This window comes from Aquarana catesbeiana, linkage group LG06 (genome assembly GCF_042186555.1).
Source record: "Aquarana catesbeiana isolate 2022-GZ linkage group LG06, ASM4218655v1, whole genome shotgun sequence".
Classification (NCBI taxonomy): Eukaryota; Metazoa; Chordata; class Amphibia; order Anura; family Ranidae; genus Aquarana; species Aquarana catesbeiana.
In genome coordinates, this window is record NC_133329.1 from 59,108,247 (window position 1) to 59,134,665 (window position 26,419).

At 47.7% G+C, this 26,419-nt stretch overlaps 1 protein-coding gene and 1 pseudogene across 1 annotated transcript; one reads left to right on the forward strand and one right to left on the reverse strand.

Annotated features, from left to right (window-relative positions):
* Window positions 1-391: 391 nt before the first annotated feature.
* Window positions 392-3,234, forward strand: NUPR1 (nuclear protein 1, transcriptional regulator). The gene is made up of 3 exons (XM_073636013.1): window positions 392-630; window positions 2,142-2,294; window positions 2,834-3,234. Exons 1-2 carry the CDS (start codon window positions 528-530, stop codon window positions 2,285-2,287), a joined length of 249 nt encoding a protein of 82 aa, XP_073492114.1. The 5' UTR covers window positions 392-527; the 3' UTR covers window positions 2,288-2,294; window positions 2,834-3,234.
* A 10,557-nt stretch (window positions 3,235-13,791) lies between these two features.
* Window positions 13,792-18,300, reverse strand: LOC141147967 (E3 ubiquitin/ISG15 ligase TRIM25-like; annotated as a pseudogene).
* Between the last annotated feature and the right edge of the window lie 8,119 nt (window positions 18,301-26,419).

Here is a 26,419-nt window from a genome sequence, read left to right on the forward strand (position 1 = left end):
GGAGTGTTCATCATAATACAAGGCACACGTGAAGGTGCAATGTTCTGCAGAGCCCCAGGTAGTACTGGTCACTGGTAAAGGTGCAATGCTCTGCTGGTCTCAAAAAGATGCAATGCTCTGCAAGGATCTCCTGCACAATGGTAATAATGGAGAGCAATGCTCTGCAGGGTGCCCGGGTGGGGTGGTGATGGAGGGATGGTGTAATCTAATGTACACAAACAATATAGTCTGATGCAATGTCAAGGTGGAGCAGCACCCCTGCTGGGAGGAGTCAAGGTGGAGCAGCACCCCTGCTGGGAGGAGTCAAGGTGGAGCAGCACCCTGCTGGGAGGAGTCAAGGTGGAGCAGCACACTGTTGGGAGGAGTCAAGGTGGAGCCACGCTGACTATAAAGAATCAGAACAAAGACTTCATATCATAACAACTCAGTGAAGAGAAGAGAAGAGCACAGACAGACCCATCGACTGCGATTCCAGCACACCGATCGACTACCAAGACACCCCCAGGAGACCCCCACATATCGCCAACATGAGCAGCTCCTACGTAGAAGCTGAGAAACTTCAGCCCACCGACTTCGAGGTGCGCTACTTCGACAACTACGACTACTACAACCTGACCGACCGCTACGCCTGTAAGTAACAAATATTTATTACATTGGAAAAAAATCACATATACTATATTATTATTGTTGTTGTTGTTTTTTTTCCAACTAGTTCACATTTTATTTCCAATTTAAACTTTTGGAGAAGAGGGGCCATGAAAATATGTAAATTGCATAAAAATAAGTTATTTGGGCAAGAAATAGTATTGAAAAAATTAATTGAATCTGTAAAAAGTATATTTTTGAAATAGAGGGGGGAGGCAAATTTTTTAATTGCAGTAAATATATATATATATATATTATAAATTTTTTTTTTTTTTTTTTTTGGGGGGGAGTGGGGGTATGAAAATTGTAAATAGCAGTAAAGTTTTTAAATGTAGTAATTTCATGAAATGGGGAATATTGTGAACCTGAAATAAGATTTAAGAAAGTTTCAATTGAAAAAAGATAATGGGGGGGGGGACAACCCCTAACCCCCCCCCCCTTTTTTTTTTTTTTTTTTTTTTTTTTTTTTCTGGGGAGGGAGGGGGTGCATAAAAATTGTAAATTGAACAATATAAACCAGAAATAAAATTAGTAGTGCGTTAGTTTCAACTGGGGAAAAAAAAAAAAGTTGAAGTATAATTTTATTTTTCAGATTCAGAATACTTTATTTCCAAAGGGAAATTAAGTGAATGAAATAGAAAATAAAGAATAATTCACACCTGAAATGGATATAATTAAAATGTTTACAAAATAATAAATAGATTTTTTTTGAGGGAAGGGAGTATGAAATTTGTTGTTGTGATATATGTCTTATCTATGTAGGAGGAGAACCCCCCCCCCCCCCCCCGAGCTCCCCACTCATTCAACTAATTCTATATTCTATTAAATGGTCCAAATCATCATTTCATGCAGTTTACAATTGTCATGCGCCCCCCCCCCCAAAAAAAGTTATATATATATTTTTTTTTGGGGGGGGGGGGCGCATGACAATTGTAAACTGCATGAAATGATGATTTGGACCATTAATAGAATTAGTTGAATGAGCGGGGAGCTCAGGGGGTTCTCCTCTTACATAGATAAGACACCATCACCTCCAAATGTTCATCCTCCTTTATAATAGACTCATTCCTTCCAGGTTCAAACTTGTTGATTCCCTCCCTCCAAAAAAAAAAAAAAAAAAAAAAAAATACTAAACACGGATACTTATTATTATTATTATTATTATTATTATTATTATTATTAATCTGCTCTGCCAGGCCACACGTGGGACTTCTAGTACTGCCTAAATACCAATGTAGTCCCATTGGCTTAAAATGCCCTCCCCAAAGGACAGAATTTCATGGTGGTTAGTGTCTTTAGAACCTTTTTAAAGGACGTTTCCCTTAAAATAAACCCCACCTGTGTAAAAGTAGCTCCGCCCTTTCTAAGGACTGGAAGGCTACAACGTATCACATGGGTGTCCTCTTGGTTTGGATACATTGTAGAGTTTCCCATATATGGTAATTATTTGTTTTCCTTAACCCTGAGCCAACATCTGTTCGTTGTTCCCCCTCCAGTGCCCACCGCCGCCAGGAAAGGTCGTACGAAAAAAGAGGCCAGAGAGAACACCAACCGGGACAGTCCCGGCGGCCACGAGAGGAAGATCACCGACAAACTGCAGCGCACTGAAGCCAAGAAAAAGGGCAAAGGAGGCAAAGAGTGAGACTCCGGTGAGTGTCGGGGATCATGCTAATGCACATGGGGTGATTAGGGTGTGCCCGGGCACGTCCAGCACACCCTGTGCGCACACCTATGGTTAGAAGATAGAGCCTGCCTCATTTCCTGCCTGCAGGATATCCAGCATAATCTAACTGTCCCTGGCCCTTGCCTTTCATTCATTGGATTTCAGTTCCTCCAATCACGGGGGGCTCAGCATCACATGTGGGCCTTACCTATGTAAATGTCACTTGCCTAGGACCCCCCACTTCTCCAGGCTGACGCACCCACCCATCAAAGTGTCTCCATATTAACATGACTCCTCCCAAGAGCCAGCCCACTACCTGCATTTAGAGTTAAGAGGAGTACTGAGGGCGGGTGCTGAGATGTTTTCAGAAGGCTTTTTATAAAGCTCCCCGCTGGCCCCTCCCACCAGCCATGATCTGCCTGCATTGCATAGAGAAGCAGAGAGACCCAATGATGATGCATGTAATGAAAACAAAATGGTTTTAATAAGAAAAAGTTTATTATCATGTTGATCTTCTGCCCACAGTATACATCTCCGGACGGCACCAGGGCGCACAGACCGATGGCAAGGTACAGACACAGAGATCTTGGAGAGTCAGAGTGGGCTGACGCACCGGCCTCCCGCTCACAGGGAAGATGCAGAGCAGAAAATGAGGAGGATGGTTGCAAGTCTGCTGCAGAGCATCGCTCCTAACACCCACCGTGAGCAGCAGAACATCACTCCTGAAAGAGAGCGGCCGAGAGCTGCTGACTGTTTCACCCGCCATCCTCCCAGCACTGGAACATGCTGCAGAGCATCGCGCTGGGAGGGGGGAGGAGGAGGCGACTTCCACTGTCAGTGAATGGACATTGCAAATACCCCATTTCATGGCTGCAGAGGAAGTTGTTGTGTAGACATTAGTCAATAAAGTTTTTTTGTTACACAAATGTCTGGATATCTGCCCAATCACATTACTTAATGTTTAAAGTGTCGGCTCTCCAACTTTGTTATATTTACCAAGAATAAGGGCAATGATCCTAAGAGGATAGGTCACATTCCTCATTCAGGGCAAAGTAACAGGTTCTATCGACAGCTTATCCTCTGATACTCTTTATTTCCCCCCCCCCCCCCCCCCCCCCCCTCCATGACAATGTTGGGGCCAGGTTATTGGCTGCTCAGGCCCAAGCACTGCATCATGGGAAGAAGACAGAAGGTTGCAAGCTGAAAACAGGGCTTAGAAGTAACACATAGTCCAGGGGTCAGTAGTATCTAATGCACCGTGCAGGGGTCAGGAGTAGCACAGAGTTCAGGGATCAGTAGTTTGTAATGTGCAGTGATCAGGAGTAACAGAGTTCAGGGGTCAGTAGTATGTAACATAGAGGTCAGGATTCAAGAATAATTCAGGGGTCAGTAGTATGTAATACACAGTTCAGGGGGTCAGTAGTATGTAATGCACAGTGCAGGATTTAGGAATAACACAGAGTTCAGGGGTCAGTAGTAAGTACTGCATTTTGTCATGCATTGTGCTGGGGGGTGGAGCCTCCTGACATGCTAACATCCCCACATGTTCCATTGAATTGCAACAGACAGGGAGATAAGTAGGGCAGAGGTTACACAGGGGGTGAGACCCACAAACTAATATATGGATTTTAAAAAAATTTGTTTTTTCATTTAATCTGGTTTATTGGCTCGTTCAATTTGTTTTTTTTTTTTTTTTTTTTTCTTTTTAGAATAAGAGGTACATTATGCAATGATGTGCTTGGGTGGCAAAAGTGTGTTAGGGGGTACAGAAGTATGGATAGGTATATTAGTGGCAGAGGTGTGCAGGTTGGATGTGCATTGTGGTGGCAGAAGTGTGTTGTGGGGTACAGAAGTATGGACGGTAAAGTGGCAGAAGTGTGTTAGGGGGTACAGAGGTGTGCAGGATGGATGGTGACATTGGGGTGCGGGGGTACAGTGGTGTGCTTGGGTGGCAGAACTGTTAGGAGGTACAGAAGTATGGACAGGTATAGTGGTGGCAGAGGTGTGCTTGGGTGGCAGAAGTGAGTTAGGGGGTACAGAAGTATGCACAGGTATAGTGGTGGCGGAAGTGTGTTAGGGGGTGCAGGTTGGATGAGGCATTAGTGGCATTGGGGTACAGTGGTAGCAGAGGTGTGCTTGGGTGGCAGAAGTGTGTTGGGCGGTACAGAAGTATGGATAGGTAAAGTGGTAGCAGAAGTGTACAGGGGGATGGGGCCTTGGTAGCATTGGGGTACAGTGGTGGCAGAAGTGTGTTGGGGGGTACACAAGTATGCACAGGTATAGTGGTAGCAGAGGTGTGTTAGGGGGCACAGAGGTGTGCAGGTTGGATGGGGCATTGGTTTACATTGGGGTGCGGGGGTACAGTGGTGGCAGAGGTGTGCTTGGGTGGCAGAAGTGAGTTAGGGGGTACAGAAGTATGGATAAGTATAGTGGTGGCAGAGGTGTGCAGGTTGGATGGGGCATTAGGGTACAGTGGTGGTAGAGGTGTGTTAGGGGGTACATAGCTGTGCAGGTTGGTTAGGACATTGGGCTACAGTGGTGGCAGAGGTGTGTTAGGGGGTACAGAGGTGTGCAGTTTGGATGGGCATTAGGGTACAGTGGTGTGCTGGGAGGTACAGTGGTACCAGAAGTGTGTTAGAGGGGTACAGAGGTGTGCAGGGGGACATTGGTGGCAGAGGTGTGTGATGGTCCAGTGGTTGGCAGTGGTGTGTATGGACATTTGTGTACTTCCAACCTTGTAACTGGTAAGTTTGAAGACCCCTTTCTGTTCCGGCATGACTGTACTCCTGTGTACAAATCCAGCTCCATCGAGGCATGGTCTGATAAGTTTGGCGTGGAGAAACCTGAGTGTCCTGCACAGAGCCCTGACCTCAACTCTACTGGAATGAATTGGATTGTGATCTTCTTATCCAACATCAGTACCTGATCTCAAAATGGGCAAAAATATCCACAGACGTCCTCCAACTTGTGGAAAATCTTCCCAAAAGAGTGGAGGCCGTTATAGCCGCAAAGGGAGGCCAACTCCATATTAATGGCCATGGTTTTGAATCGGATGTCTAACAAGCTTGTATTAATTTGTGAATATCTATGTACACTGAGCAAAATTATAAACACAACACTTTTGTGTTGGCCCCTATTTGTCATGAGCTGAACTCAAAGAATTATGACTTTTTCTATGTACAAAAAAGGCCTATTTCTCTCAAATATTGTTCAAAAATCTGTCTAAATCTGTGTTAGTGAGCACTCCTCCTTTGCCAAGATAATCCATCCACCTCACAGGTGTGGCATATCAAGATGCTGATTACATAGTAGGTGAGATCGAAAAAAGACTCAAGTCCATCAAGTCCAACCTATGTGTGTGATTATATGTCAGTATTACATTGTATATCCCTGTATGTTGCGGTCATTCAGGTGCTTGTCTAATAGTTTCTTGAAACTATCGATGACCCTCGCTGAGACCACCGCCTGTGGAAGGGGATTCCACATCTTTGACACTCTTAAAGTAAAGAACCCTCTATGTAGTTTAAGCTTAAACCTATTTTCTTATAATTTCAATGAGTGGCCATTAGACAGCATGATTATTGCACAGGTGTGCCTTAGGCTGGCCACAATAAAAGGCCACTCTAAAATGTGCAGTTTTACTGTATTGGAGGGTCAGAGGGGGGGGGTCTGAAAACCAGTCAGTACCTGGTGTGACCACCATTTGCCCCACGTAGTGCAGCACATCTCCTTTGCATAGAGTTGATCAGGTTGTTGTTGGTCCATTCCTCTTCAATAGCTGTGCGAAGTTGCTGGATATTGGCAGGAACTGGAACACGCTGTCGGGTTGGCCGAATTTCGAAATCAATGGTGGCACCATCAGATCACAAAACGCAATTTTCAAAAGAAAATTCTTTCGAAATTCGACCATGTGTGGCCAGCCTTAGGCTGCATGAGAGAATTGATGCAAATAAACATTTATTATACTCATAATTATTTTACCAGGCCCCACACACTGAAGGATCACGTCAGTGCCAGTGACACCTGTCCTTCCTCTGACTACTAAGACATTATGAGGGAGACGGCGCTGTACACTGATCCTCCTCCACCAGCTCTTCACAACACCATACACGGTGAACTTGATCACGTCCAACCAAAAGGCAAAGACTGGAGCCACTGCACTTAGTTCCCAGGGCCTTGCATACCTGCAGCTCCAGGCTTGGTCCCTAGGCGGGTTCTGTTCTGCAGTGGGCTCTAAGTCGGGCACCCTGCCACCCAATATCTTCATTTACTGAACAAGAGTATATTTACAGTTCTTGGGCATTTCAATGGTAATGCCATACCTCCCAACTTTCTGAGATGGGAATGAGGGACACCTATTAACAAAAGTATGTAGGCATAGGACACACCCCCACCACGCCCCCCCCCCCCCTTAACCACTTAAGGACCGGAAGGATTTACCCCCTTAATGACCAGGCCATTTTTTTGCGATACGGCACTGCGTCGCTTTAACTCACAATTGCGCGGTCGTGCGACGTTGTACCCAAACACAATTGACGTCTTTTTTTCCCCACAAATAGAGCTTTCTTTTGGTGGCATTTGATCGCCTCTGTGGTTGTTATTTTTTGTGCTTTAAACAAAAAAAGAAAAAAACGATATTTTTTACTTTTTGCTATAATATCCCCCCCAAAAAAATAAAAAAAAAAAACAGTTTAGGCTGATATGTATTCTTCTACATATTTTTGGTAAAAAAAAAATCGCAATAAGTGTATACTGATTGGTTTGTGCAAAAGTTATAAAGCCTACAAAATAGGGGATAGATTTATGGCCTCTTTTTTTTTTTATTTTACTAGTATATCTGTGATTTGCGATTTTTAGCAGGACTGCGACATTGCGGCGGACAGATCGGACACTTTTGACACTTTTTTGGGGCGATCAGTGCTCTAAAAATGCAATGATTACTGTATAAATGTCACTGGCAGGGAAGGGGTTAACACTAGGGGGCGATCAAAGGGTTAAACGTGTTCCCTAGGGAGGTGTTTCTAACTGTATGGGGGGCTGGGCTGACTGGTGGAGAGAGATCGCTGTTCCTAATCACTAGGAACAGACGATCACTCTCAGCTCCCCTGTCAGAACGGGGATCTGCCGTGTTTACACTGGAAGATCCCGGTTCTGCCTCTGTGTGAAACAATCAAAATGAGGAACAAATGAAGAGGAAAGAGGGACAGAGGGACTTTCAGGGACAGTTGGGAGCTATGGGTAATGCATTCAATGCAACATCAGAATCATAAGTATATGACCACCCTTCCTTCAAACACTGTACTGAGCTTGGGCTAGGCTGTGCTGTATTGTGCTGTTCATACCTTTTGGCTTAAAGTGATATTAAAGCTTCATTTTTTAAATAACAAACATGTCATACTTGCCTGCTCTGTGCAAGGGTTTTGCACAGAGCAGCCCCATCTTCTTCTTCTTATTGGGTCCCCCGCCGGCGGCCCTGGCTCCTCCCCCTTGACCAGTATCCCCAATAGCAAGCCGCTTGCTATGGGGCACTGGTGCATGCTTGCTCCCGAGCCCCGCTCTATGCATCATAGAGCCATGGCTCGGCCTCGCCCCCCCCCCTCCTCATTTGCTCACTGGCTGCAATTGACAGCAGTGGAAGCCAATGGCTCCCACTGCTGTGTCTCAGCCAATAAGGAGAGAAAGACCCGGAAAGCTGAGGCTCCCATGCACATTGCTGGATCGAGAGTGGCTCAAATGAGTATTAGGGGGAGCAGCACAAATAAGATTTTTTACCCTCATGCAGTAAAAAACCTTCAGCCTTTACAACCGCTTCAGCCCCAGAAGATTTTACCTCCTTCCTGACCAGAGCACTTTTTGCGATTCGGCACTGCGTCACTTAAACTGACAATTGCGCGGTTGTGCGACGTTGCACCCAAACAAAATTGAGGTCCTTTTTTTCCTACAAATAGAGCTTTCTTTTGGTGGTATTTGATCACCTCTGCGGTTTTTATTTTTTGTGCTATAAACAAAAAAAGAGAGACAATTTTGAAAAAAAAAAAAATCTGTATTTTTTACTTTTTGCTATAATAAATATTCCCCAAAAATATATAAAATATATTCTCAGTTTAGGCCGATACGTATTCTTCTACATATTTTTGGTAAAAAAAAATCACAATAGGTTTATATTGATTGGTTTGCACAAAAGTTATAGCGTCTACAAAATAGGGGATAGTTTTATGGCATTTTTATTATTAATTTTTTTTTTTATTAGTAATGGTGGCGATCTGCGATTTTTATCGTGACTGTGACATTATGGCGGACACATTGCACACTATTTTGGGACCATTGTCATTTATACAGCGATCAGTAGAGGTCGACCAATATGGGTTTTTCTGTGGCCGATGCCGATATTTAGAAATCGCGGTGGTCGATGGCCGATATGTGATGCCTATTTTTTTGAGCCGATATATTAGGCCGATTTTTTTTTTTTTTTTTTTTTCTCCCTTCATCTCATAAAATCTAACAGTTACACCCCTTTCACACTGGGGCGTTTTTCATGCACTTTTGGGCTAAAAATAGCACCTGTAAAGTGCCTGTAAAACGGCTCCCCTGCAGTCTCAGTGTGATATCCCGAGTGCTTTCACACTGAGGCGATGCGATGGCAGGATGTTAAAAAAAAATCCTGCAAGCAGCATCTTTGGAGCGGTCTGCTCGGCTGCCGAAGCGCCTGCAAAGCATTTCGGCATTGGCGATTCAGGGGCGCATTTAACCCCTTCCTCGGCTGCTAGCTGGGTTAAAAGCGCCCCGCTAGCAGCCGAATAGCGCCGCTAAAATTACGGTAAAGCGCCGCTAAAACTAGCAGCATTTTACCGTCAACGCATGCCCGCTCCAGTCTGAAAGCAACCGTAAGTGATACAGAAAATTTTTTACATTTCAACATTTATTAACCAAAACAAACCTCCAATCAGTTCACTTGTATGTAGAATTTAGATTAAAAAAAAAACAAAAAAAACTATATCTTAAATATTAAAATACACAAAAACAGGTAATCAAAACTTTTGGACGAAAAAAAATGGACTAACTTTACTGCTTAGTCTTTTTTTAAATTTATTAGTGTATTTTTTTCAAAAAAAAATTGCGTTTGAAAGACCGCTGCGCAAATACCGTGTGACATAAAATATTGCAACTATTTTATTCCCTAGGGTCTCTGCTAGAAAAAATATATATATAATGTTTGGGGGTTCTAAGTGATTTTCTAGCAGAAAATACAGGATTTTTACTTGTAAGCAACAAGTGTCAGAAAAGATTTAGTCTTTAAATGGTTAAACTGAGAGCTTCTACACAAGGAGTTCATTCATAAGTGTAAACATTGTATCTCTTCAGGTTCTTTTTATCAGATTTGGCAGTCTGCCCAGAGAGGGGAGCAGTCAATTCACAGAAGATTTCAGGCAACTTGTATTGACTTCTATTACAGAAGTCATTTACAAGTAGTGCTGAAGTTATATCGGCCTTTTTTAACAGCACAATCAGCCGATGCCGATTAAGTAAAAGACACCAAATATCGGCCGATATATCGGTCGACCTCTAGCGATCAGTGCTATAAAAATGCACTGATTACTGTGTAAATGACACTGGCAGGGAAGGGGTTAAACAGGGGGGCAATGAAGGGGTTAAGTGTGTCCTAGGGTGTGATTCTAACTGTGGGGGGGATGGGCTACCTAGGACATGACAGCGATCACTGCTCCCGATGACAGGGAGCAGTAGATCTCTGTCATGTCACAAGACAGAACGGGGAAATGCCTTGTTTACATAGGAATCTCCCCGTTCATCCGCTCCGTGACACGATCACCGGGAGACCGGCGGACATCGAGTCTGTGGGTCCTGCTGGCACGGTCACACTGTACGCAGCAGGCGCACGTGTGCTGTTAGCCCTGCCAATTAAAGGGGACGTACAGGTACGCCCTTTTGCCCACCGCTGCCATTGTGCTGACGTACACCGGCGTGCAGCGGTCGGCAAGTGGTTAAGGTTATTTCTGCAAAATGGTATGCAATAGGCTTCCATGTTTGATTGTCAAAGCTTAATTGAACAAGCTGAAGTTAGAAGCTGATCGGCTACCATGCACAGCCAAAACCAGATTTTGCACTCTCTAGTTTTAGTAAATCTCCCCTCCCCCCCATAGTCTGGTAATCAGAACCCATCCCAGGGTCCCACAAATGGGAACTCCTCCACTACTCCGGCTCATATCTTGACACAGATTGTCCTTACTGTTCCCCTACCATGCACAGACAGAACCACCAGGTCTGGTCTCCTTCTGCATAAATCATCTCGGCAGCAGAAAGCGAGTCATGTAGGGGAAGACACATCACCATACAGAATCCTTTACTGGCAATACATACATTTATTTTATCAGGCACCTGCCTACTTGGTGGCTGCCTTAGTTTTCTCACTTCTTAGGCATGTCAATGACCTGTAAGCACAAGACAGGTGACCACTCATGGTTCTCAAGTGGCTTCTGATGTTGTCTACTCTGTATAACACTTTTCATCCTATAGAACTTTGGCAGCCATTCTCTACTGGTTTTTCTTTTTTTGAGTGGATCCTTTATTAACCGCTTGCCGACGGGCTCACGCCGATATACGTCAGCAGAAGGGCACGTAGAGGCAGATTAACGTACCTCTACGTTGCCCTTTAAGAAGCGGTTTGGGGGCGCGCGCGGCGACCACCGTGAGTGTGATCGCGGGTCCCGCAGACTCGATGTCCCGCGGGATACCCTTGATCGTCTCACGGAGAGGAAGAACGGGGAAATGCTGATTTAACTACTTCCATACTGGGCATTTTCACCCCCTTCCTGCCCAAGCCAATTTTCAGCTTTCAGCGCTGTCGCACTTTGAATAACAATTGCGCGGTCATGCTACACTGTACCCAAATGAAATTTTTTTTCATTTTTTCCCCACTAATAGAGCTTTCTTTTGGTGGTATTTGATCACCCCTGCATTTTTTATTTCTTGTGCTATAAACAAAACAAAAGTGACAAGTTTGAAACAATATTTTTTACTTTTTGCTATAATAAGTATCCAAATTTTTTTTTTTTTAAACAAATTTTTTCCTCATTTTAGGCCGATTCGTATTCTTCTACATATTTTTGGTAAAAAATATCGCAATAAGCATATATTTATTGGTTTGCGCAAAAGTTATAGCGTCTACAAAATAAAGGGATAGATTTATAGCATTTTTATTATTATTTTTTTTTACTAGTAATGGCGGTGATCTGCGATTTTTATCCTGACTGCGATATTGCGGCGGACACATTGGACAATTTTGACACATTTTTGGGACCATTCACATTTATACAGCGATCCGTGCTATAAAAATGCATTGATTACTGTATAAATGTGACTGGCAATTAAGGGGTTAACCAGGAGGGGGCACTGTAGGGGTTAATGTGTTGCTAGGGAGTGATTCTAACTGTGGGGGGAGTGGATTCACAAGGGGAAGAGACCGGTGTTCCTCTGTACAAGGAACACACCATCGGTCTCCTCCCATCTGACAGGACGTGGATCTGTGTGTTTACACACACAGATCCAAGGTCCTGCTCGGTTACCGGGCAATCGCGGGTGCCCGGCGGACATCGCGGCCGTCGGGCACCGGGACGGTGGGCTGCCTGGAAGGCTGCGCCGTCATATGACGGCAGCCCAGAACAACAGCTGCACCGTCCCGCCGTCATATGACGGCGGGCGGGCAGCAAGTGGTTAAACAAGCATTTCCCCATTCTGCCTAGTGACAGGACACTGATCACAGCTCCCTGTAATCGGGAGCGGTGATCAGTGTCGTGTCACACAAAGCCCATCCCCCCCCAGTTAGAATCACTCCCTAGGACACATTTAACCCCTACATCGCCACCTAGTGGTTAACCCCTTCAATGCCAGTCACATTTACACAGTAATCAATGCATTTTTAATTGCACTGATCGCTGTATAAATGTGAATGGTCGCAAAATCGCGCCAAAAGTGTCCAATCTGTCCGCCATAATGTCGCAGTCACGATAAAAAATCGCTGATCGCCGCCATTACTAGTAAAAAAAAATTATTAATAAAAATGCCATAAAACTATCCCCTATATTGTAGACGCTATAACTTTTGCGCAAACCAATCAATAAACGTTTTTACCAAAAATATGTAGAAGAATACGTATCGGCCCAAACCGAGGAAAAAAAATGTTTTTTTAATATATTTTTTTGGCGATATTTATTATAGCATAAAGTAAAAAATAATGCGTTTTTTTTTTCGAAATTGTCGCTATTTTTTTGTTTATAGTGCAAAAAATAAAAAACCACAGAGGTGATCAAATACCACCAAAAGAAAGGTCTATTTGTGGGGGAAAAAAGGACGTTGATTTTGTTTGGGAGCAACTTTGCACGACCGCGCAATAGTCAGTTAAAATGACGCAGTCCAGAATTGCAAAAAGTGCTCTGGTCTTTGGGCAGCCAAATGGTCCGGGGCTTAAGTGGTTAAAGCAGAAGTTTAGTGGACAGCAGCATTTTCCACCACGAGCAAGTCTTCACACTATGGTCTATTCTGGTGGGTCTGTGAGGTCCACGCTCCCTGCTGCCATCTTCTTCTGCTCTTCCAGTGGGCAACCGCTGGTTCTGTAACTTCTGCGTAGGTGTTCTGCAGTTACATTATCTCGGAAGCCGACTCTATTCTCAGCTCATTGCAGATGCCTGGCCTGAGCCAGAAGTGTACACAGTGCTGTACATGTGCTGCAGTCAGCGTACAATCAACAATTTTCTTGCAGACGGGTAAGTTAGTTTTTGGCAGAGGGGAAACACACAAAGTCACTTGTCCAGCAAAAAAACTGTTGTTGGAATATTCCTAAGGCGTACTCCTCTGATAGGTGGAATCGCACAGAAATGCTCTCACTGGTCTCATTTTGATGTGGATCACTTCGGCCGCAGAAGGTTTGATGACTCCTATGAGATATTCTATCTAGAAGGACGGACTTGACAAAGAGGTGCACTTCTTGACCTTGTGTTGATAATGTCACTACTAAGTGGTTTATGAAGACTTTGAAGCTGGTCTTGAGCCCATTAAGTCCGCCCCTGCTTTTGTTAGGCCACACCCACTTTGCATTATGCAGTGCTGAGTGTGCCCCTTTAACCACCTCCAGTATTAGGGAAATGGTGGCGGCGGGGTGGTTCTATTGTTCTGGGATGACGTCATATGACGTCGCCCCACTCTCTCCACACATGTGCGCCAGTGGTGGGAACGCATTGCGGCGATTGATGGCGCACCGTGTCGCCGGGACATGGCGCATCCCTGATCTCGGTAAAGAACAAATGTCCAATCACAGCTGATCACATGTAAACAACGAAATGCCGGTTATCGGCTTTCCTCTCCTCACACTGACAGAATGTGAGGAGAGGAGAGCCAGTCAGTGGCATTTCCTCAGGTGCTGCACTGATTACCAGTGCAGCCCCAACAGTGATGCCAATCAGTGCTGCCTTTCAGATCGCAAACCCCCCCCCCCCCCCGATCTGGGAGAACGTCTTATGCTGTCCGCCTGTATGAACGAATGTCCCTCCTGGCTGTCAATTGACAATCGGCTGGGGGGGGGGGTGGTTAAAAAATGATTAATTATAATAAAATAAATAATTTTTAACCACTCAACAGTGTTGTTTTTTTTTTTTTTTAATATCAAACGAATTCCTTTATAACCAAAATAACATTTTAATTCTCTCTTTGGTATACAAAGCTTATATTATTTAACTTGAGAGCTTCAACCAGCCATTTTTTAGGTAGAAGACAGCATGGTGGGGTTTGGGGAAGGTGTCAGTGTGGAGGTGTCTGATAGGGTCACATAGCTGGTAAAAGGACAGACGGCCATCTTCACAATCCAAATAGACCCCGACTTTCTGCAACGGAGACTCCTGGTCTATTGTCATGGCCTCCAAGTCATGTTCATCTGCAAACACATTCAGAATCATGGCTAAACTGTACGGTTTATCCTGTTTTGTATAAGACTCTGATACCATTTTCAAGTCTAAGGATAAAGCCAATGATTTGTGTGCAGTTTTATTTATCCAGTAACAAATTTGTCACATGGAATTTGTTTTTAGATTTTAGAATGACTATTAAATCAGTTAGGGATCTGTGCAATGTAAGTGAGATCAAGAAATCATCCAGGTCACAGACCTCAGGTTCCTCCATATCCTGTTCTTCTAGGACAGTTATGGGGTCAGTTATGTTACACAGCCCCTCAATGTGACGGATCTTTCTGGATAGGGTGCCTTTCTGGGTCTCCAGTTGCTGCATCAGAGTGGAAACCGACAAAGAGACCTTCTCTTCCTGTCTGGAGATCTCACTCAGGACTCTCTGTTCCTGGACCTCCAACTGTCTCCTCATATCCTCATACAGGGCAGTGACTCTTTTCTTCTCATTATCAGCTTTTTCCTGCGTTTTTCTCTTGTGGTCCTGTAGATTCTGGATTTGTCCTTCAATCGCTCCTCTTGCTGTAGTCACTTTTTCACAAATATTTCTCAGTTTTTCCTTCTTCTTTTCTGAAACCTTTCATAGAAGTTCCACTTCATGTCCTTTATGTTTCCCCACCAGACAGCAGGACACACATAGACAGACGGCATCCTCGGAGCAGTAATACTCCAGAAGCTTCTTGTGGACTTTTTACTTCTGAACACATGGTCCACTGCCTTGTTGTGGGCTGTCAGGTGTTTCTCACACATAGAAGTCTCACATAGCAGACAAGTCTTGATAGCTGCCACCCTAAAATGCACACAATATGTACAGAAGAGCTCACTTTTCTCCTGTTCCATAGATAGGGAGTCTTCCACAGTGTTACTCAACCTAACTTTCTTCTCTGGCACAGGACACTCTGCATACTCCTCTCTGCACCCCGGACAGGGAAAAACTCCAGATACCTGCTGTGTATTCAGAGCAGTCACAAAACAGTTCCAGCAGAACCTGTGTCCACATCTCAGTGTCGCCAGTTCCATATGAAGGTTCAGGCAGATGGAGCAGCTCAGCTCTTCTCCAAGTGCAGCAGACGCAATTCTCGAAACAACAAAGAAAGAACAAAACTAATAATCACTTTGTATAAGTAGAATGGAGTCTTAAAAGGAAATAAAATAGCCCCCAACTTTTAGAATTAAATCAATAGCAAAACTATCAGTCCCTTACTTTATGCCAGGCTGCTAAGTGTATTCCTGGACTCCAACATCTCTTTTGGGTCCCACATCCAATCACTAAGTTTTGCTGCCTTCATCTCTGTAACTTCTTTTTTTTTCAAATACACCCTTTGTTAACCAATGACACCATCAAGATACTAAGTCACTCCCTTGCTATCGCTCATCACAACTATTGTAATTTCCTCCTTGTTGGCCTATCAATTTCCTCCTTGTTGGCCAAGGCTGTCACTCTTTCAGTCTATCATGAATGCTGTGGCCAGACTTATCCACTTTACCAACAGTTCAGTCCCCACCCCTTCTGCCAATATCTCCACTGGCTTTATCTTGCTCAACAAATATAATTCTAAGTCCTAGTAAGAACATAAGAAAGCCATCCACAACACTGCCCCAAGCTACAGCACCAGTCTGGTCTCAAAATATCACCCAAACTGTCCTGATTGCTGCTCCCAGAACCTCCTGCTCTCTAGATCCCTTGTCTCCTCCTCCCATGCTCACCCATAGGAGCCTCTCCCATCCTCTGGTACTTCCTACTGCAATCTCTTTGACTATCACCTTCTCTATCTGCCTTTAGGTGATACCTGAAAACTCACCTATTCAAGAAAACCTATCCTGCCCCCACCTAAAGAACTGAACTTTTATGCTGGTATGGGTTATGGCGGTGATCAGAGCACTGGTATGGGTTATGGCAGTGATCAGGATGCTGGTATGGGTTGTAGTGGTGATCAGGATGCTGGTATGGGTTATGGCGGTGATCAGAATGCCGGTATGGGTCATGGCGGTGATTAGGATGCTGATATGGGTTATGGCAGTGATCAGAACGATAGTATGGGTTATGGCGGTGATCAGAATGCTGGTATGGGTTATGGCGGTGATCAGGACACTGGTATGGGGTATGGCAGTGTTCAGAAAGCTGGTATGGGATATGGCAGTGATCAGAACGCTGGTGTGGATTGTAGCGGTGATCAGGACGCTGGTGTAAAGGCTAGCTGGAGGCTAGCCTGTATTTGTGGGAGGAGGCTGAGAGGGCTACTTAAGCCTCCTCCTCCTTCAGGCCAGGGCTCGTCGGCGTCTCTGGGTTCAATAGGGGGTGGGGCCTACACGTCACTTCCGGGTCGGCTGCAACATGGCAGCGGTACCTCTGTCGGTGCTTCGCTGGGGAGTTCGCCTGTCTACCCTCCTGCACCCATATTCACGGGTCCCTGTTTCTCCCGGTATTTCGGGAGGGGGGGGGGGTGCTCGGCCGCCGCCGCCACCAGCCACTCCTCTCCCCATTCAAAAAACAGCTCCATGAGGGAGCCACTCGCTGGCCAGCATTCTCTCCCCTTACCAGCTTGCTGCAGGGGGGAGCCGCCAGCCCGTTTTTCCGGGTGTTGGGGGGGGAGAAAGTCCAGCCAGCCGTCTGTTCCTCTCTGCACGGCGCCACGGGGCCGCCCGCCCGCTTCTCTCGGCGATCATGCCGGGGGAGGGGGGGGGGGCCGTCCATCCATCCTCCACCCACCCTTCTTCCCTTCGGCAGCAGCTAAATCAGGTGCGGTCCGCCCGCTTCTCCCGGCGCTCGTGGGAGGGGGCGTTCGTCTTGTATAGCAGCTGCCGCCTGCTTCTTTTCCCTTTCATCCAGGTGCCTGCCAGAGCTGTGGGGAGCCGCCCACTTCTCACGGCGGGGGGGGGGGGCATCCAGCCATCACCTACGGCTCCATTTGGTTAGTGTGCTGTCTGCCCACCGGCTTCTCCCGGCGCCCAAAAGGGGGGGCGTCTATCCATCCAGCTGGGCACAATCTCGCATAGTTGGGGGGGCCACCGCTGTCCCTCTGTTCCTGACAGTGCTGGGGGGGGCTGCCCGCCCGCTTCTCCCGCCACTCACACTGCGGGGGAGGAGGGGGGGGTTGTGCCGTCTGTCCGGTCATCCATCCTCCAACCACCCACTTTCCCCACAGCCCCATCTGTCCGGGGGGGTGCTGCCCGCCCACGTCTCCCGGCTCTCATGCCGGGGGAAGGGGGGGCGCGTCCGTCCATTCTCCACCCACCCACTTGCCACTCGCCCGCCAATACACCTCCCTGGTACCACGCCATGCACCGTGGAGGGGACGCCCGCACGTCTCCCAGTTTTTCATAGCCGGGGGTGGCGCTCACACGACCGCTCACCTCCCGGTATTCACGTGGGGCATCATGTGGGGGGGGGGGGGCCGCATGCCTCCCGGGCACCCACCGCTGCAGTCATAAGTGTTCATATCGCAGCATTTCGGTCCCAGGACTTCTGTCATATCGTTTCGGCACAGGTTTTCTGTCATAGCGTTTCTGTTTAGGCGTTTAGTCTCATCGCTTGTTTTCCTGTCATGGCGTTTCCTGCCTCAGCATTTCTGTCTCAAATGTTCTGCCCCTCTGACTACAAGTCAGAACATCCTGCTGATTCCTGCAAAGGTCCATGATAACCTTTAAACATGAATTGTATTTTGATCTAAGACTATTTCTGTATTTTTCCCCACAGCATTTCTGTCATAGCGTTCAGCATTTCTGTCGCAGGGGTTCAGCATTTCTGTCGCAGGGGTTCAGCATTTCTGTCATAGCATTCAGCATTTCTGGCTCAACGTTCTGTCCAGCATTTCTGTCATAGCATTCAGCATTTCTCTCTTAGAGTTTTGCCCTAGCTTGCTGTCATAAGCGTTCAGCATTTCCGTCTCAGTGTTCTGACCTAGCTTTTCTGTCATAGCTTTCTGCCCCGTCATTTCTGTCTCGGCATACAGTCTCGGCATTTCTGTCATAGCGGTTCTGCCGTAGGATTTCTGTATAGCGTTTCTGGCTCAGGATTTCTGTCATGGCATCTCTGACCCAGGATTTCTGTCATGGCATTTTTTCTTTATTCGGTCCTGGTGTTTTCTGTCATAGTGTTCTGCCCCAGCATTTCTGGCTCAGCGTTCAGGCTCAATTTTTCTGTCTCGGCATTTCCGTCATAGCGTTTCTGCCCCAGGGTTCTGTCTTTGCATTTCTGCCATCAGTATTTCAGTCTCAGCGTTTCTGTCATTGCGTTTCGGTCATGGCATTTCTGCCTCAGTGTTTCTGCCCCAGGATTTCTGTCATCGTGTTTCTGCCTCTGCGTTCTGTCTGAGCGTTTTCTACCCCAGCATTTTCTGTCATGGCATTTCTGCCCCTGGGTTTCTGTCATGGCATTTCTGCCCCTGGGTTTCTGTCATGGCATTTCTGCCCTAGGGTTTCTGTCGTTACATTTCTGCCCCAGGGTTTCTGTCATTACATTTCTGCCCCAGGGTTTTTGTAATTACATTTCTGCCTCAGGGTTTTTGTAATTACATTTCTGCCCCAGGGTTTCTGTCATTAAATTTCTGCCCCAGGGTTTCTGTCATTACATTTCTGCCCCAGGGTTTCTGTCATTACATTTCTGCCCCAGGGTTTCTGTCGTTACATGTCTACCCCTGGGTTTCTGTTGTTACATTTCTGCCCCTGGGTTTCTGTCGTTACATTTCTGCCCCTGGGTTTCTGTCGTTACATTTCTGCCCCTGGGTTTCTGTCGTTACCTTTCTGCCCCTGGGTTTATGTCGTTACATTTCTGCCCCTGGGTTTCTGTCGTTACATTTCTGCCCCTGGGTTTCTGTCATTACATTTCTGCCCCTGGGTTTCTGTCATTACACTTCTGCCCCAGGTATTTTCTGTCATTACATTTCTGCCCCAGGTATTTTCTGTCATTACATTTCTGCCCCAGGTATTTTCTGTCATTACATTTCTGCCCCAGGTATTTTCTGTCATTACATTTCTGCCCCAGGTATTTTCTGTCATTACATTCATGCCCCAGGGTTTTACTGTCATCACGTTTCTGTCTCAGCATTTAGTTCAGCATTTCTGTCATAGCGTTATTGTGCTCATGTTTCTGCCCTAACGTTTCTGTTTCAGTGTTCAGCCTCAGCATCTCTCAGAGGGGCATCGTTGTTCAGTCACAGCACATACTCCGGTAGCTGTTTCATCTTCGTTGTTTGTCATGTCTCAGTTTTTGTTCATGGTTGTACCTGCGTCAGGTAGCTAGGGCTCACATGTCAGGATCTGTCACGTCTACAGATCCATACGGGCTGAGGTTTCGTTTGTTAATGATTGTTGACCACAATCTTCTCGCCCGTATAACATACGTCATACGATGCACGTTCATTCACCACACCTGTATGATTACCCACCACGGTCTGTGGGTGCACCAGCCCTGAGTTTTCAGTTAATTACCTGTCTCTGCGCGGCAGGTTACTCGGGCTCACTCTTTACTCACTCGAGGGGGGGTCCATCATCAGGTTTATTCATGCGCAGTGGTCTTGGCATTTCCGCTCATACTTGGGTAGACACAGAGGGGCGTTGTTGTTCTCTTGTCTTGTCTGTTATTTCTCTTGTGCATGTTCTCAGGTTGGGCTGTATTGGCATTCGTTATCCCCTTATTGGTCCTTAAGTGGTAGGTTTGGGCAAACGTCATCATGATTCTGGATTCCACTCTCGGCTCGGATCTTGTCTAGGATGTGGCCTTGAAGACTGCTCAGGGACGTCAGTCTGGTCATCTTTTCTGTTCCCCAGCCGGTTCCAGGTAGGGGGGTTTTCAGTCACTTTGGGTATGACTGTTTTCATGCCATGGGACTTATTTCCCTGGGGTGGAGTCTGGCCCTCCTTCCTCGGTTCTGTTTTAGGCTCGGTTGTCAGGTCACAGGCTGAAGCACGACCCGATCGCATCAGGTGGGACCAGTATTCTGTGTCTGGCATGGTTTCTCCATGTTGTCAATACTTATTGCCATAGTGCATGGGCCTCATCCACCTACTCCATCACATCCTTCAGGTATTTAGCATTTTGAACTCCTACCAGTTGTTCTTTGGCACTCACCCTCGCACTTCCCCATACCAGTATGGCCAGGCCAGGGCTTGGGAGGGGTTTCACTGAGCACTTCACTGGTGTCCGTTCGTAGTTTCGATCTTCTCGGCCATTCATTTTGCAGGGGCTACTCGGGGCAGCCATTGCTCCCCTTCCCCCACGCATCCTCATTTACAAGCAGTTCATTCTCATTTCTGGGTCGTCTCGGACTTCAGGCCCTGTCCAATCATTCACGGGATGTTTAGTTGGGTTCTTGGTAGCTTCACAGGTCTGTAGGGGGTTCTGTCTCATCACCAAGTCGGGGGGGGGGGGAATGTTCTTCCGGTCATAGGGGACACTTTTCGGATACATACTGTTGCCATCCGGGTGAACGCTACTACTCTTGATCGATTGTTACCTTCCCTTCTTCACCTAAATTTGTGTCTTTTGCCCTCTTTTCAGGCATACTGACCAGTCAGGCCAAGGCACACCTCAGGCCTTGGTGCTTAGGACTATCACTTTCTCACTCGAAGACTCTGACTACAAGTGTAAAGGCTAGCTGGAGGCTAGCCTGTATTTGTGGGAGGAGGCTGAGAGGGCTACTTAAGCCTCCTCCTCCTTCAGGCCAGGGCTCGTCGGCTGGGTTCCCACCCACCCGTTTCCCCCAATCTTCATACATACTCATACTCATATTACTTTTACTTTTTCTTACATTCAGGGTATGCCCTCTTTTCAGGCATACTGACCAGTCAGGCCAAGGCATACCTCAGGCCTTGGTGCTTAGGACTATCACTTTCTCACTCGAAGACTCTGACTACAAGTATGAGTTATGGCAGTGATCAGAATGCTGGTATGGTATATGGCAGTGATCAGAACGCTGGTATGGACTGTAGCGGTGATCAGGACGCTGGTATGGGGTATGGTGGTGATCAGAACACTGGTATGGGTTATGGCAGTGATCAAGATGCTGGTATGGGTTATGGCGGTAAACAGAACGCTGGTAAGAGGTATGGTGATGATCAAGACACTGGTATGGTGTACAGCGGTGATCAGGACACTGGTATGGGGTATGGTAGTGATCAGAATGCTGGTACGGAGGTGATCAGGAAACAGGTATGGGTTATGGCGGTGATCAGGGCACTGGTATGGGGTATGGCAGTGGTCAGGATGCTGGTATGGGTTGTGGCAGTGATTACAATGCTGGTATGGGTTATGGCGGTGACAAGAACGCTGGTATGGGTTATGGCGGTGATCAGGATGCTGGTATGGGTTATGGCAGTGATCAGGATGCTGGTATGGGTTGTGGTGGTGATCAGAATGCTGGTATGGGTTATGGCAGCGATCAGGATTCTGGTATGGGTTATGGCGGTGATCAGGATGCTGGTATGGGTTGTGGTGGTGAACAAAATGCTGGTATGGGTTATGGCAGCGATCAGGACACTAGTATGGGTTATGGTAGTGATCAGGATGCTGGTATGGGTTGTGGTGGTGATCAGAACACTGGTATGGGTTATGGCAGTGATCAGGATGCTGGTATGGGTTGTAGTGGTGATCGGGATGCTGGTATGGGTTATGGCGGTGATCAGAATGCCGGTATGGGTCATGGCGGTGATCAGGACGCTGGTATGGGTTATGGCAGTGATCAGAACGATGGTATGGGTTATGGTGGTGATCAGAATGCTGGTATGGGTTATGGCGGTGATCAGGACACTGGTATGGGGTATGGTGTTGATCAGGATGTTGGTATGGGTCATGGCGGTGATCAGAATATTGGTATGGGTTATAGTGGTGATCAGGACACTGATATGGGTTATGGCAGTAATCCGAACGCTGATGTAGGTTATGGCAGTGATCAGAATGCTGGTATGGGTTATGGCGATGATCAGGATGCCAATATGGGTTATGGCGGTGATCAGGACGCTGGTATGGGTTATGGCAGTGATCAGGACACTGGTATGGGTATGGCGGTGATCAGGACACTGGTATGGGTATGGCGGTGATCAGGACACTGGTATGGGTATGGCGGTGATCAGGACACTGGTATGAGTATGGCGGTGATCAGGACACTGGTATGGGTATGGCGGTGATCAGGACACTGGTATGGGGTATGGCAGTATTACAGGCAGCACTGGTGACACTGGGGCTGGTGACTGGCTGGATTGCTCAGAGACACTGGGTCAGGCTGACACTGGTGTTCTTACAGACAGGGTAACAGGCTGTGTTTTACTCACAGGCTGCACTAATGGTTCTGTCTGCTCTCACAGGCGATCTCTTTGAGAGGAGAGAGAACCAATGTTTTCTTTCACTTTCATCGTTTACTATGTGAGCACTGTGATTGGACACAGCGATCACAAGGTACAGGACCAATAATGTTTATGTACTGTGGACAGACAGGAAGTGGTTAAATAATCTTCAAGCCTAAGTGTAAAAAAAGGAAAACCAGTTTTTGTTGCAATGTTCACCTTTCGCCCATTCCGGCAACTTCATCTGAGCCCAGGTCATCTTAGACCTGACCCCCCCAGCCTGTGATTGGACGGTGAACGGAAACCACCCAACTGCTGAACTTAACAAAAAGGGACACGCAAGAGACATGCGGCACATGTTGTGCGCTGCAGCAAAAATTGGATGTGGTTATATAGGTGCAGTGTAAGGGATGTCATTATATAATAATGGAGATAAGTTGATGTGAATGGGGCCCCATATATCAGGGATGTGTTCTGTACAGAGTCCATACTGTCCTCCAGAGGCTGCTCTAGGCTTTGTGAGGCCTTAGGCAAAACTTCGACATGAGGTCCCACTGATGCCCTTGAACTATGCAGCAGGCCTTCCCAGATTGAGATGCTGGTGCGGTGGATGGGAAAAGTGACGTGCGCAGACGCAACATCACTCCTCATTGGCTGGTAGGCAGAACATCAGGAGTCTTAGGTTACGCGAGAAGTGAGTGTAACAGGGCTTTTAACGTTGCCTGCATACAGAGGCATTAAGATGTCCTGTCTTCTCTAAAATAAAGGGCTGCAGATCAGATGTTCGGCACGCTTAAGTGAGACAGGGCTCTTAACGCTGCCTGAGCACAGCAGTGTTAAGGTCCCCTGTCAATCAAAACTGGGGTAATGTGTGTTGCACTACCCCTGAAGGAGCCGCTTGGTAATTTTGGGTTCCCTGTTCTGCGCCTCCACTCCAAGAACACCTTCAGCCCCTCTGACACACCTGGTTGATTGAATCACTACAGACACACATAGCGTATAGTACCTTTCACCTTACTGTAAGATATAGGCAATAAACAATTACACACGTGTTTAGTGGTAGCAGAGGCGGCTCTCTAATTAGGCAAATTAGGCGATCGCCTAAGGCCCAGCAGTCAGAGGGGCCTCGTGGTCGGCTAATCTGCCTGTGATCAATCACTGATGCTGTCAAGGTCCCATCCCGGTCCGGTGGTAGCAAGTGCGGGAAACGGGACAGTAGAGGCCTTTAGGTGGTGGCAGCGGCTGGATGATAGCACCTGGTTCCAAGACATGCGGGCGGCATGTCCATGTGGGACCTGTAGCCGAGCTGCTCCTTCTGCCTGTGCCATTCACCCGACCTCTCCGCACCTGCCTCCTATTTGGTTATGCAGTCAGGGCCGGGGGGGGGGGGTGGGGCGGGGTCACTGAAGCTATCCCAGCTGAGCTGCAGTGCCCCATGATTGTGAGGAGGAAGGAGCTCTTATGCTGCCTGGCCGACCGGAGAGAAGGTGAGTGTCCGTGCAGCCTCCCTGTGTGTCTGAATAGGAGAAGCGGTGGGGAGACTGCACATAGTGGAATTGATTTTTCCATATTACTCCATGCAGCCGCTGAATGATCACTTCTCCCCCTCTCCTTCCTGCAGACATTCAGCGGCTGCATGGAGTAATATGGAAAAATCAATTCCACTATGTGCAGTCTCCCCACCGCTCCTCCTATCCAACTTTTTCTGCATCCCCGTGCTCTCTGGCCCCTCCGTGCACTACCTGGCTCCACCCCTCCTGCTCTCCAGCCCATCCTTGTCCTCCCTGGCTCCGCCCCCATTTCATCTGCACCCCCTGCTCTCCACTCCAATTCTTTCTCCCCCCTCTCAAGCTCCCCCCCAGCTCTCTTCAGCCCCCATCCCCCCAGCACTCTCCAGCCCCCATCCCCCCAGCACTCTCCAGCCCCCACCCCCCCAGCACTCTCCAGCCCCCACCCCCCCAGCACTCTCCAGCCCCCACCCCCCCAGCACTCTCCAGCCCCCACCGCCCCAGCACTCTCCAGCCCCCACCGCCCCAGCACTCTCCAGCGCCCACCCCCCCAGCACTCTCCAGCCCCCACCCCCCCCAGCACTCTCCGCGCCTCTGGCCCCCAGCACTCTCCAGCTCCTCCCTGCTTTTTACTCCCCCAGCGCTTCACAGACTGGGACATGGGGCACAGGAAGGGCTGCAAACAGGGACAGGGCTAGAGATCTCTCTCACCCTTTCCCTCACCCCCCCCTCTCTTACCCCCTGTCACTCCCTCTCTCTCCTTCCCCCCTCTCTCTTGCCCCCTCTCACCACACTCCTCTCCGGCTCTCTCCCCCTCTCACTCTCTCTCCCTCCCCCTCCCCCTTTGCGCTCTCTCTCTCTCCCTCCCCTTTTGCGCTCTCTCTCTCTCCCCCTCCCCTTTTGCTCTCTCGCTCTCTCTCTCTCTCTCTCTCTCCCTCCCCCTCCCCTTTTTCTCTCTCTCTCTCTCCCTCCCTCCCCCTCCCCTTTTGCTCTCTCTCTCTCCCCCTCCCCTTTTGCTCTCTCTCTCTCCCTCTCTCCCTCCCCCTCCCCTTTTGCTCTCTCTCTCTCCCTCCCCCTCCCCTTTTGCTCCCCCTCTCTCCCTCCCCCTCCCCTTTTGCTCCCCCTCCCCCCCTCTCTCCCTCTCCCTCACCTTTTGCTCTCTCTCTCCCTCTCTCCCTCCCCCTCCCCTTTTGCTCCCTCCCCCTCCCTCCCTCCCCCTCTCTCCCTCCCCCTCTCTCTCTCCCCCTCTCTCTCTCAATCTCTTGCTCCCCTTCTCTTGCCCCTTTTTCCCTCTCTCCCCCTCTCTCCCCCTCCGCTGTGCTGAGATCCCCCCACTCTACTTCCTCTGTGGATGTGGAATGACTCAGTGACATCCCCTCCCCATTCTCCCAAGACACGGGAAATTCTTAGAGGGGTTGCCACCTTGCTGGGCCCCAGATGTTTTATTGGCTGCATATGTCTGATGGGTGAGTAGGGTGCCCTGGAAGTGGTGCTAATGAACTATGTGCTAAATCTGTCCATCTTTTTTCAGCCATTTTTATTGCTTGAATTTTTTTTTTTCCCATTATGGGCGTGATTGGGGCCTCACGTATAAGTTTTGCCTAAGGCCTCACAAAGCCTAGAGCCGCCTCTGAGTGGTAGACACTATTTGTCTAGAATTAGGAACTTGCATAAATGATAAAAAATCCAGTTCACAAAGCAGAGTAGAACTACCCTCAGGTAATAAAGGTAAACAAATATATCTATAAAAGCAGCTCTACATCAATAGCAAAAAAATCAATGCGAGAATAGGTAAATCAATATTTAGCAACGCAACTGTAATCTAAACATGTTTAAAGAAATAGCAGTTTCCTAACTGTTTTCGAGTGCACTCGAAAAAATGAGAGAAGGTGGGGTCCCCCTTTAAATGGCAACAACAAACTGTGCAGGGCCAGTGCAAGGATTTTTGTTTACTTATCCCTGGTCCAAGAAGTGACGTCATACAGGGGAGGGCTGGCAGCCTGTCCAGTCAAGTGGCCCATTGAACCACCAAATCAGCTCATCCATGCCCACCTGGTTTTTCAATGCAGCCTCACCAGTGCCGCCTCATCAGTGCCCATCAATGCAGCCTCATCAGTGCCCATCAATGCAGCCTCATCAGTGCCCATCAATGCAGCCTCATCAGTGCCCATCAATGCAGCCTCACCCTGTGCCACCTCATCAGTGCCCATCAATGCAGCCTCATCAGTGCCCATCAATGCAGCCTCATCAGTGCCCATCAATGCAGACTCACCAGAGTTGTAGTTTCCTCTGCCCTGCTCGGGAGCTTGAGCGCGGACTACAACTCCCGGAATGCAACAGCAGCCGGATGGGCCGCC

What these genes read in the sequence shown, in the direction of transcription:
- NUPR1 (XM_073636013.1), top strand. Translation starts at nt 528, where the DNA reads ATGAGCAGCTCCTACGTAGAAGCTGAGAAACTTCAGCCCACCGACTTC. An exon ending in CCTGACCGACCGCTACGCCT is followed by an intron (nt 631 to 2,141) that starts GTAAGTAACAAA and finishes TTCCCCCTCCAG; the next exon opens with TGCCCACCGCCGCCAGGAAA.